Genomic DNA, 12,836 nt, shown 5'->3' with positions numbered 1-12,836 from the left:
TGCGGTGTCTCAAGTGGAGGGGAGAATATGAAATGAAACTAGTACATGGAGAGGCCTAATAGACCAAAAATATGCTTAGTGAGAGACCTAATTAACCAAAAATTGAAAGAGGACATACGACTTGGAAGCACGAAATAAAATAAAATAAAATAATTAAGGGTGATATAAATTTACCACTCCATGTTTTGATTGACCGATATTTGAGATACATTGTTTTCGAGCTTGTGTCATGCCCCTTTGATCTCGGTTTTATCTGAGTGACCAACTTAAATTACCTAAGCACCCTTGTATTTATTTGTTGTCTTCAAAATTGTTATTCAACCTCAATGGTAAACTATTTTTAACCTATTCGACGTTGTTTTCAATCCAACATTTTCAATGATTTATTGAAAACTTATGATTTTTCTACCCAAAAGTCTATATTTTTACTTCTCTAAAATTCTTATCTCTTTCATAAGGCTTGAAAGAGAGAATGTTAAGATTGAAGGCAAGAATAGAAAATTTATCGTAATTTGTCGTCTTCAAGTTGTTAATATTTAGGATACATTATTTTTAATCTATTCAACCTCATCTTCAATATCTTGAAGAAACTTGTCTTCTACATAAAAATTTATTTTTATATTTATCTAAAAATTCTATCTTATTATTCAAAATGGAGGTAAGAAGAGAGAATATGAGGGTAAAAATCTTTACAAATCACCGAAAATAACTGGATTTGAGAAGAAAATCTAAGGTTTTTGACTAGATGTTGAAGATGAGGGCATTTAGGTTACTTTAATAGTCTATCAAAGAAGACCTAGGTCAAAGAGGCATTTAATCAGTCAATAATTATTTATGTCAAAAAATTTAAAAAGTGTATCTAGTCTTGCAAAAGACGACAAATATGTAATCCTCGTGGAGCCCACTATATATGATCTTGTTGGCCATCATTTCAACCAATTTATCAATCGTTTTAGTGGAGCACTTGTTATATACACTGTGAAAGAATCCATTCATAAAGAAAAGAAGATAAATAATCGATTATTGTAATTTTGTTATTTTATTTGATAATTTTTTTTTTTTTAAATAAAAGTTTTGTAACACTGACAATATATATTTTTATTAATATTATATATTTATAAATAAGAATCATTTATATTATTTAGTTTTAATTTTGTTCAGACATAGTTTTGACAAAATCTGCCAGAGATTACAGGTTATCACCAACATACTTCTTTAATTAATTTATTTTTTTATCATTGTTTATTTAAAAAGAAAATCGATTTTCTATTCACTCCTAATGTGTTGCTCTCTCATTGGTCCATGAAACTTTTTTAATTTTTGGTCCAACTACATTGAGCCTTAAAAGATCCCACTATCTAAATAAAATACCACTAAGTCTATCGCCTTCACATTATCTTGGAAGGCATGAGGTCAGTATTAGTCTTGGCTTAGAAGACCACTTTAGCAAACAAAGTGTGTCAAAAGTTGTCTTATCCAGATCAACCAAGGTGTGTTTTAGTTATTCCCACTTACCATCTAATTTTGCTGTTCTATCTCTTGAATCATAACTACATCCAATCAATTTCAAATATAGAATGCATGAATTTGAGTAATAATGATTAATAAAAAGTTTAAATCAGACTTTTTTCCATTAATCTTAAACTTTAAATTCATGCCACTTTTAATCTACCAATAATCTATGTTCTAGTACATCGGTGTAATATTTAACAAAAAAATTTGAATGCTAAAATATTAGTTTCGTAGATAATTTTGTGTTAAATCTGATAAAAGGTTGAGAAACACAATATCTTAATTAACCTAAATTGATTGCTTTCAATTACGTATCAGCATGAAATTCCTACTTTATCACTTTTGAGTCTTGTAATTATGTGCTTCTCATAGATTCAAATCCGAAGTTATCGAATCGAAATTAATTGGATTTTAGGTCTGATCCAATTCATTGACAGTCCTACTAAATTTTATAAATAAATAATTATTTAAAAAAATATTTATTTATATTTTTTAATTTAAATTTAAATTTTGTTGAATTTTTATTAACTTGATTAGCAAAGTACATTCACAGAGTAGGCAAAAGAATTAATCCCCAAATCAAATAAAGATTAGAAAGTATATAACCTTAGATGCTTTTTACTCGTATCTTGTGTCATTCCTCCACGACTCTTCATTTAATAATCTATCGAGACATAATTTGTAGGGTCATGTATCATAGATACCTTTGGCACGGAGAGAAACTTCGTTGGCTGCTTTCGCCGTCTGTCCACACAGCATATTTGTTTGGAAATGACGTTATGGTTTCTCAAACACGGAAGAAACGTCACAATCAAAACGTTTTCTCTCTCTTTTTCTAACCCAAAAGACTTTACTTGATATTTTGCAATTCTCAAAGGGTTTTATTGTCATTTCACTTTCTTACATTGCCCGCAATGATTGTCTTCTTGATTCCCAACAATTTACACGACTGTATAACAAATTTTCTCATTTACGATCGTTTGTTTTACTTTTTTGACAAAAGTCAATTGTGGTCAAGCCAATTTACATTTTTTTTTTTTTTTTTTTAAATCTTGGTGGACCTGCAATCCATAAATGATCCTGATTGGCTACTTAAAGCCATTATTTACAGCCTTTCCATTTTGGGTGCTCGTCAGGTTAAAGAGATTCGCCAAATTATAATGGAATCACTACTGAGTTAGGCCCAAATCACAAAAATGCTGCACATTGCCCCCACATTTAAATTTTACTCCACCAAAATCTACAGTGTCGGCAATTTCTGTGATTTTTGTTCACATTTTTCTCTGTTTTATTTAGTCACCATCGTAGTTCGTGAAACTTTTTAGGTTAAATTACATTATCGACCACTCCTTTTTCTTCCTTTCTTCTTGTCTCTTCTACTACGTATTTCTATTTTCGGAATTCGAGATTATTTCAGCAACTAAAGAGAGAGAGAGAGAGAGAGTCCATCCGAGAATCTTCTTTGTAGCGTTTCGGAGCAGATTTTGGGTTTAAGATCTCAAGAATCCCTAGACATTAGAGATTTTGTCTGAGATTTGAGTTCTTCCGAATCCAGAATTTCAGATTAGGAGACAGATCGTTTAATTTGCTTCATTCGAGCTCGGATTCACTGACGCGGAGTTCATTCGGTAAAATTACAAAGCTTCTGAGATCTCGCACTCGTGCGGTAAGAAATCACGAACCACAAACGAAAACATAGAGATCTTTCGTTATTTAAATTTGATGCTTGTGTGAAATATTAGCTTGAAGAAGACTAACAAGGGTTTCTGATTTTGTTCGTTTGATGGACAAAAAGGGGGGAAAATGAGGAGATTATGATTGTTTTTTAACTCTAAAGTTGTGGATGCTTTTTGCTTCTTTCTTTAACGAAGATTTCAGAATCTTCTCTTCTTCTTCTACTTCGGATCAGTCAACAAAATTCAAAGAAATTATCGCTTTATCGATCTAATAATCTTTTTTTTTTTTTTTTTAAACAGAGATTCCTTGAAAAATAAGAAAAAGTGAATTTTTTTAGAATAAGAGTTTGTTGTTGGGGATATTCCACCAGAGAGTATAACCTTTGCTAATCTTTCACTCTAATAATTAGAGATTAAATAAATTATTAATTAATTAACAGGAGACAGGAGTACAGTACAAGTGATAATAGTAATCTAATAAATAATTTTTCTTTATTTTTTATTATTATTAGTTATTCTGCTTTAATATAGCTTTTCGCTGGAGTGAAACTTATGATGTCATATCTAACCAATCACATATTGCCATCTGTACAACTCAGCTGACAGCAGTTTTTGCTTTTGATATTATTGCCTTGCAAAATAATCACTTATTTGTAAAGTCCAAACCAGTCATATTTTGCCATCCGTTATAAACCACTAACGTGATGAGTTGTTTTTTTTGCTCAATAAACTTTTGCTTGATCACAGACTCGTAGTATTTTAACTAACAATAAGGGTACTTTTGTAAATTAGAAATGTTATTTAATACACGTGGATACATGTGATTGGTAGATCCCAGATTTCTATCAACTGTAGGAGCAAATTTTTTTTTTTTTTTCTAATGAGATAGGTCATAATTACCAGGGTTTTGAGTTTGGACACACGTGCACAGAAATTTTTTGATGCTGGCATCTATGACATGGCACGTGCGAGCCATATGATGAGAAAAAACAACTCTAATCATGCCACGTGGCATTTAGATGGAGAAATAAAGGAAACATTTGAGTTGAAAATCCGTGAATTAAGTCAGGCACTGTTCCTTTTTTAACTACCCGTTGGACTTAAAAGTCAAACCTCTTTTGAAATTTTCAGACTCGTTTACCTGCTTAAGAAAGGTTACAGCGCCGACGTCGTAAAGCGCAGAGTGCCATAAATATTTTTCCTCGAGATACAAGACAAGAAAATGTTGTTGTCTGCATCGTGTACTCTCCCGTGTCAGCGCAGTGTTGAAGGGCAGTCTCTGATTGAGAACAGGACAAATTTGGCCCCGCTGAGCTGGACACCATTAAAATTTTAATATGAATAATCTGGAACATTCGAATAGCATATTTATTTTTTCTCATTATGCGTCCAGTTAATTTATTCTCATGCACATAAGATAGACAGTTTGTCTCACTAGTTTATGTTGTTACCATTTTATTGTAGGATGATTTACAATATAATCGAGATACCCCACATTTTGTTCAATAATAGAGATATCCTAATTTTCAAACTGATGTCATTTCTCTTGACCAAGGTCAAGGTTTTCTTTGCGAGACTAGTATAAATGATCCAAATACTCTCATCTTCAATCTATGACTGAAATTTGTTGATTTTCTCCTTCTAAAAGAATCATCTTTAACAATTAAGATGAAATTTTTTTATTCTCGTCTTCAATCTTAAGATTCTTTTTTATCTTTTATTTTCAAATCTCTATAACAAAGTTTGAATATATATATATATATATATATATATATATATATATTTTTTAGAGAGAGAATGTGTGTGTGTGTGTGTGTGTGAGAGGGAATAATGTTTTGACTAGATGAGTTGAAGATAAAGGATCATCCTACGTTATTCACTTGACGAAACTTTGGTCAATGTGAGACTCAACGAAAAAAAATACAAGGTCAAGGGTCAGCTATCTCTAAATCCTTTATAGTATCCACAAATGCTAGTTGAGTTGACACCAAATTCTAAGTCTTCACTCTTGGCACTACTAATGACTTTTCGAGACCAATGGGCATGAATGTATGATCAAATCTTTTAGAGTCTGCTTAGTCTTACTAAGTTAGCAAGGATTTCACCCTCACTAAGTGTTCTTGGACTTGTCTTGTGACATCTAAAAACATGATCTGATGCTTCAAGGCTGTAGAGGTTGAAATTTTATGGATTTTGAAAAAATCATCATTGAAATTCAATTTTTAGTTTAAAAGTTACGGTGAAATCCAGTAGTCGTACATTTCAAAATCTTGGATCACAGTCAAAACAACTACTTGAAATACCGTTTCCACTTACGTGTTGGTGAAAGAAAAACTGATAAACGGCTACTTACGCTCTCTGGTGACTGTTTTGTTGGTGCAGGTCTGGTGGTTTCCTTTCCAAATGGCGAAAAACCCTCTTCCTCTTTCCCTCCATTTCTTACTAACAAGTACCCTTTTCTTGTTATTGGAGTTCATATGGTCCTCAACTGCTATAACGGTCGAAACCCAAGCTCTCATCCAATTCAAAAAACAGTTGAAAGACCCCTTAAATTCAATGGAAAACTGGAAAGAAAACTCTGAATCTCCCTGTAAATTTACTGGAATCTCTTGTGATCCCATTTCTCTCCAAGTCATTGGAATTTCCCTCGAAAACAAATCCCTTTCCGGAAATATCTCGCCTTCCATTTCTGTTCTTCAGAGCTTAACTTATCTCGAACTGGCATCGAATTCGATTTCTGGTGATCTTCCTTCACAATTGATCAACTGCGGCAAGCTTCAAGTTCTCAATCTTACTGGGAATAATCTCTCAGGCAGCATACCCGATTTCTCATCTTTGACAAACTTGCAAGTTCTTGATTTGTCCTCAAACCATTTTTTTGGTCCAGTCCCCGATTGGGTTGGAAATTTGGTGGGATTGATTTCATTGTGTCTCGGTAAGAATGACTTCGATCAGGGAGAAATTCCTGAAAATCTTGGAAATTTGAAGAACTTGTCATGGCTTTATTTGGCTAATTCTAATCTTAGAGGTGAGATTCCACAATCCATTTTCAAATTGAAATCTCTGCAAACATTAGATTTCTCTACCAATAATCTCTCAGGAATATTCCCGAAATCGATTTCAAATTTACGAAATCTCAACAAGATTGAGCTGTACTCGAACAATTTTACCGGAGAAATCCCACCAGAGTTTGCAAACCTCACACTTCTGCGCGAATTCGACATTTCCAAGAACCAAATGTCGGGAAAACTTCCTTCTGAGATCGGTAATCTGAAGAATTTGGTGGTTTTCCAATTGTATGAGAACTACTTCTCAGGAGAACTTCCCAAAGGATTTGGGGATTTGCGGTATCTCAAGGCTTTTTCTATTTACGGAAACAATTTTTCGGGAGAATTTCCAGTGAATTTCGGTCGTTTCTCGCCACTGAATAGTATAGACATATCTGAGAATGAGTTTTCAGGTGGGTTCCCAAGGTTCTTATGCGAAAGCAAAGAACTACAATTCTTACTTGCTTTGGATAACAGCTTCTCTGGAGAACTCCCAGAATCTTACGCTGAGTGTAAATCTTTGGAGAGGTTCAGAGTCAATAAAAATCAGTTATCTGGGAAGATTGCGAATGGGATATGGGGACTACCTTCTGCAAAGATCATAGATTTTGGAGATAATGGCTTTAGTGGCGGAATCGCTTCTGAGATAGGGATCTCTACAAGCTTGAATCAGTTGATTTTACAGAACAATAAGTTTTCGGGTGAGCTTCCTCCAGAACTTGGCAAGCTTGCCCAGTTAGATAAACTTGCTGCAAATAAAAATAGCTTTTCTGGTGAAATACCTTCTCAAATTCAAAATCTGAAGCTGTTATCGTCTTTGCATTTGGAAGAGAACTCATTAACAGGATCAATACCATCAGAACTCGGTAAATGTACAAGATTGGTTGACTTGAATCTTGCCGTAAATTTTCTAAGTGGTGAAATCCCCAAAACGTTTTCACTTTTGAGCTCATTGAATTCTCTGAATATATCAAGAAACAGGCTTTCTGGTTCGATTCCTGAAAATTTACAGAAATTGAAGCTAAGTTCCATCGATTTTTGTCACAATCATTTAATGGGAAGGGTTCCCTATGACCTAGCAATGATTGGTGGAGATCAGGCATTTTCTGGCAATGCAGGACTCTGTACCGACCAGAAACTCGGGAACTTTGAATTAGCAGTTTGTAATGGATATCGGAGCCACAAAGAAGTTTTTGAGAACAAATTGGTTTTGGTCTGCATTATATCATTGGCCTTGATTATTATTGTAGCCGGATTATTACTCGTGAGTTACTGGAACTTCAAGCTTGATGAATCTTATATGAAAGACGATCCTGAAGGGGGGCACGGAAAAGATTTATACTGGAAAGTCGAGTCTTTCCATCCAACTGAAATCGATGTAGAAGAAATATGTAATTTGGAGGAGGAGAATCTGATAGGGACCGGAAGTACAGGAAAGGTTTATCTATTGGAGTTGAAGAAAAATGGGGCAAAGGTGGCTGTGAAGCAACTGTGGAAGGGAAAAGAAGTGAAAGTTATGACAGCAGAAATGGAGATACTTGGGAAGATCAAGCATAGAAATATACTGAAGCTTTATGCTTGTTTGATGAGAGCAGGTTCGAATTTCTTGGTTCTCGAGTACATGGCAAATGGAAATCTTTTTCAAGCTCTTCGCCGTCAAATCAAGGGTGGGAAGCCAGAATTGGATTGGATCCAAAGGTATAAAATTGCAGTGGGAGCAGCGAAAGGGATTGCGTATCTTCATCATGATTGTTCACCGACTGTTATTCATAGAGATATAAAATCAACCAACATTTTACTTGATGAGGATTATGAACCGAAGATAGCTGACTTTGGAATTTCAAGGACTGCAGAAGATTCGTCTATGCGGTCAGATTCAAGCTGTTTTGCTGGCACTCATGGTTATATTGCTCCTGGTGAGTTTCTAACTTGTGCTTTAGTTGGGCAAAAATTTTGCTCTTCTGTTTAGAAAGCTGGTTATGAACATTTTCTGAGTAATTCTTTTTCTTTATGTCTTCTTGGTAAGGAAAACAAATAAGATTCTAGTAAATACAGGTGGAGTCCAGAACATTCTATTTTTCATTTATGCTCACACTTGAAGCACCTTTATGATATCCCGCATGCAGGGAATTTTACTAGGCTTTTGTGATTTAAGTTTCAAAGCCAACCTTGAGCCTTTCTCCTGCATTTATGAACAATTTACCCTAATACACCTTAATCAAAATCAGATGATGCAGATCCATCCTTATTCAACTTAAATCACTCATATTTGGGTTGGTACTTCTTATGTTTCACTATGGGTAATCAATTTTCCTTCTGTTAAAATCTAAGCATATAATCAACTTATAAACTACAACTTTATTTCATGAATAATTTGGATAGATCATTCTCCTAGTACATCATTAATTTAGAAACTTTGAATCATAAGGTACATTTCTCAAACTCACTAATTCCAAACTGGTTGTACAAATAAATTGAATATCCTCAAGGGCCATATATGTTCACAAAATGCTGTAGTAGAGATGATTCTTCGCCAAAATCGCACACAAGCAGGTGCTCGTGCCCGTGACACAAGAGGTGGGACATCTCTATTTATAAACGTTGAGCTCAAAAATATTATAATTAGGATTGATCACCCATTTAGAAACCAAGAAGAATTCTACCTGTTCTTTAATTACTAAATGTATGTACATAGCTTCCTTACGATCCAAGCCAACGATAGCATATTAGCTTAAACCTTTCTCACTTGACAATTAGAATCCCAGCTGGCTCTGAATAACCCATGACCAAGCATTGGACCACAAAAAATTCTTGCCTTTTGTATGGCATGTGCATACTATGTGCATACTCTTCTGATTAGGTTGTGTTCTCTTTGCCATTGTTGTGATATGCTCCCAATGATTTGCCTTTTTCAGCTAATTTTTCTTATAAGGTGGTTAATCTGGAATTATCTTGTGAGCTTAGTGTTTACTCTTTGTCAACCAATTTAGTAGGCATGAGCTACCGCTGTTTTTTTTTTTGCTTAATTGGTCCCCATGATTTTTAGGACACTCAATTTAGCCAGTTGGATGAGGAAATTAAAGACCAGCATCGATGTGTTAAGTTTTGAAGAATCTTACCTTTAATAATCTAAATTCACTAGATTAAGGCGGTGGAGAACTAGGTCTTTTTTTTCTCGTATGATTGATTAAATTTCTATATATTACTTCTCAAAATGGTTGTTTGCCAGAAGTTTACGATAGATGGTTTAGGATGATAAAATAGATAAACGTGGCTGGCCTGCAATATTCAATAATTCTGTTTTCTTATGCTGTACTCTGTGTGATCTTCATTATAATATTTTCTTTCTTTGTTTTGGCAAGAAAGCATTGCTTGATTGGCCCAATACCTAATTCCATTAGGAATGACATCTCAAATATTTAGTTCATCAACTTGAAGTCGAAATGAAAGAAAAATCTCAAGAGTTTTTTGTTCGGATGGTCTGACCCACTGTTAGATATTTTAGTGGTGAAATTTTGAGGTCATTATGACTAATTAAAGAAGTGTTAATACATAGGTATTTATGTGATCTGAACATCTTATCTACATGAAACTAAAATTTTACTGTTACTTCCACTTTTGATTTTCCTTCAGAACTTGCATATTCTCTCAAAGTGACTGAAAAGAGCGATATATATAGTTTCGGTGTTGTCCTACTAGAATTAATAACTGGTAGAAGTCCAATTGAACCCGAGTATGGTGAAGGCAAAGATATTGTTTATTGGGCTTCGACTCATCTGAATTGTCGTGAAGATATAATTAGAATTCTTGATCAGAGGGTGTCAGAATCTTCCGAAGATGACATGATCAAGATCTTGAAGATTGCTATTCTCTGCACGACTAAGCTTCCATCTCTGCGTCCTAGTATGAGAGACGTGGTGAAGATGCTTATTGATGCTGATCCTTGCACCCTCACTATTTTAGACAAGCATCCACCCAAATCTTGATGTATTTTTTGTGTAAGTTTTCTCTGTCAACTACAATTACTTTGGTGATTTATACTTCATGCTTTGTTCTTAAATCCTTGATGCATAAATATATTGTTTTTTTGGTTTTCGACTCATCTCAATAGCAGGGAAGATACTACTGAAGTTCTCGGCTGGAGGGTATCAGAATCATCGGTTACTGCATCCTAATGTCAGAGGTCGTGATGATGTTTATGGATGTAGATCCTTGCACCATCACAATTGTAGACAAGGATCCAGACAAATCTTGATATGTTTTTGTGTAAGTTTTGTCTATTAACTATAATTACTTCCGTGATTTATGCTTCATACCTCGTTCTTAATCCCTTGATACATGTCTCATTTACCAAATTTTATCAAGGAATTATCTTGGTCACTAGACAATTTAATATTGTATTGTGCCATTGTGAAAATATATCTATGGAAAATGGTGTTTGTGTAATTAGATTGTTGGCTTACGGCTGTTTTGTAGTACAACTTGCTAGTGACCAAGATAATTCCCTTGATACATGTCTCATTTACCAAATTTTATCAAGGAATTATCTTGGTCACTAGACAATTTAATATTGTATTGTGCCCTTGTGAAAATATATCTATGGAAAATGGTGTTTGTGTAATTAGATTGTTTGCTTATGGCTGTTTTTTGGTACAACTTGCTCTCATGATTTCTACTTCATATATTTTAACACCAAGGCAGCCTAAGGATGTACTTACGTATAGAAATTTTGATGGCAGTTCCAACTCATAACTACTTGGTCAATTTTGAGTAGGGTTGGTTCACAAAATCCATCTTAGCAATACGAGTGTCTTTTAGAAAGTAAAAAAAAAGAGAGCATAATTTGATGTATTGTTTTCTTAGATAATACATATTTCTAAGTATTTTGACATCTGAATCAAACCACATGTATTTAGCATCGATAGACTTTGAGGCTTATAGAGTTAGATTGTAATTAGTTCCTTTTTGTACTCTCGCTTGCAGGGCCCATAAGGATATCATGTTAGACAGTTCTGACATACTTAATCACATTAAGTTTTGATTTGAATTTGAAAAATCTGGACCATTTTTCATTTGAACTATTATTTTAAATTGGCATCTTTGTTAGTAATATTTCAATTTATTGCATTTTTGTGATAATGTTCAATACGTTGAGATTGACTAGATGTACGAATGGATACTCCCAAATAATACCCATATGAACCCCACAAATTGGAGCACAAACAGGGTGCATGTGCTTCATTACATTCTTTTTTGTAGGTAAGCTTTGCGGTTGGGAGCCTCACCCTACACTAATAAGAAATATAGCTACAATCTGTCATATAAAACATGAGGATATCTGACAATAAAAAAAAAATGAAGAACAGAAGGAAGAAAGAAATTACCATTCAAAGGTAGGTGTTCAAATCACTCTACCAACATTGCTTCTTAATGAGTATTGTTGATTCCTAATACGATCACAGAAATCCTCCATTATTGAATTGAAGGCCCAAGGAAGAAACCATCCAGATGAGTAATAGATTCTTACACTATAACCTTAGGATGACTTCCAAACTGATGAATAATTCCATTGCCGTATTTAGTCACAATGGATCCAAATTCCAATCGTAGGTCCTAAAATAGAGCATTTTCTCCATTGCCAATAAGCGTTGGAGTAAATTTTAGCGATTGGTCTCTAATAAATACTCAAAATACCTTGCCATGCCCATGATAAATTCTCAATTTGGTAATATTATCAATGCAGTCCCTCTTATAAAGAACTCTCTAGAATAGCTAAATTATCCATGCTTAATTCCAGTATGCAAATTTTCAAATACTCAAACCTCCTTCCTTAAAAGGTTGACACACCTTATTCTAGTTGATTGGCGGACGATCCAAGAATGATAAAGAATTTATTCTTCACAAGAAATTTGCAAATATAGACAGATTATTTAAGGGATGAAGGAAGTTGAACTCCAATGGATCTAGGAAGAACTATTTTTTTTGGTAAGCTGGACTTGAACCCACGACCTCAAATTTGCATTGATGGATATCAGCAAACTCAACAATGGGTTCATGCCCAAATTAATAAAGAAGAAATGATAGCCATCTAGCAGTTGGTGAGATGGCCAAAGCCATGCCTCAGAAAGTGGAGGTCTTTATTCCGAATCCTCCCTCCAGAGGCCACCGTCAAGGATTTATCCTAGAAATTACCTGATGCATGTGGGGGGAGGGGACTACATGTGCCCTAAGGATTAGTCGAGTACACTAAGAGGCCCTAATACCTCAGCTCACAAAATAAAATGAAAGTAAAATAGAGAACCATTCTTCAAGCCTACTCTAAATGCAAAACTTTGCACTACCATGGGATCTCTAATGATGTCTCGTGAACTCCACTTCTTGTGCTCTTGGGTGTGCCTGCAACACAACCCTCTCTAACAACCAAGTCAAATAAACCAAGAAAATAACAGAGTAGTAATCTAGGGAGATGAAAAGGCATACTTTTAGGTGTGTTTACCCATGTATTTATAAAGTTCAAATCCTAAGATCCCCCTTGATCCTCTTACCAATTCTATCATTAACCGTTTTTTATTAAATGGATCTTGACTAAGAATGTATCTAG

The 12,836-nt window shown here is 34.4% G+C and overlaps 1 protein-coding gene across 2 annotated transcripts; it reads left to right on the top strand.

The window, feature by feature from the left end:
* Positions 1-2,895: 2,895 nt before the first annotated feature.
* Positions 2,896-10,681, top strand: LOC147401769 (uncharacterized). Of its 2 annotated transcripts, none has more exons than XM_086443172.1 (4): positions 2,896-3,178; positions 5,571-8,151; positions 9,869-10,233; positions 10,350-10,681. In XM_086443172.1, exons 2-3 carry the CDS (start codon positions 5,592-5,594, stop codon positions 10,219-10,221), a joined length of 2,913 nt encoding a protein of 970 aa, XP_086299298.1. In that variant the 5' UTR covers positions 2,896-3,178; positions 5,571-5,591; the 3' UTR covers positions 10,222-10,233; positions 10,350-10,681. The 2 variants fall into 2 exon arrangements, with proteins under 2 accessions (XP_086299298.1, XP_086299297.1); XM_086443171.1 differs by having other exon boundaries at positions 10,347-10,681.
* Positions 10,682-12,836: the final 2,155 nt, after the last annotated feature.

The sequence above is a fragment of the Akebia trifoliata genome, chromosome 5 (assembly GCF_017979445.1).
Source record: "Akebia trifoliata isolate Shusen 1 chromosome 5, ASM1797944v1, whole genome shotgun sequence".
Classification (NCBI taxonomy): Eukaryota; Viridiplantae; Streptophyta; class Magnoliopsida; order Ranunculales; family Lardizabalaceae; genus Akebia; species Akebia trifoliata.
The sequence above is the reverse complement of the archived record's forward strand: the minus strand, read 5'-3'. Positions and strand labels throughout refer to the sequence as shown.

Bases quoted from the DNA above. Each gene is read 5' to 3' on its own strand.
- LOC147401769 (XM_086443172.1), top strand. From the start codon at position 5,592: ATGGCGAAAAACCCTCTTCCTCTTTCCCTCCATTTCTTACTAACAAGT. The intron at 8,152-9,868 runs GTGAGTTTCTAA...ATTTTCCTTCAG, and splicing joins TCATGGTTATATTGCTCCTG to AACTTGCATATTCTCTCAAA.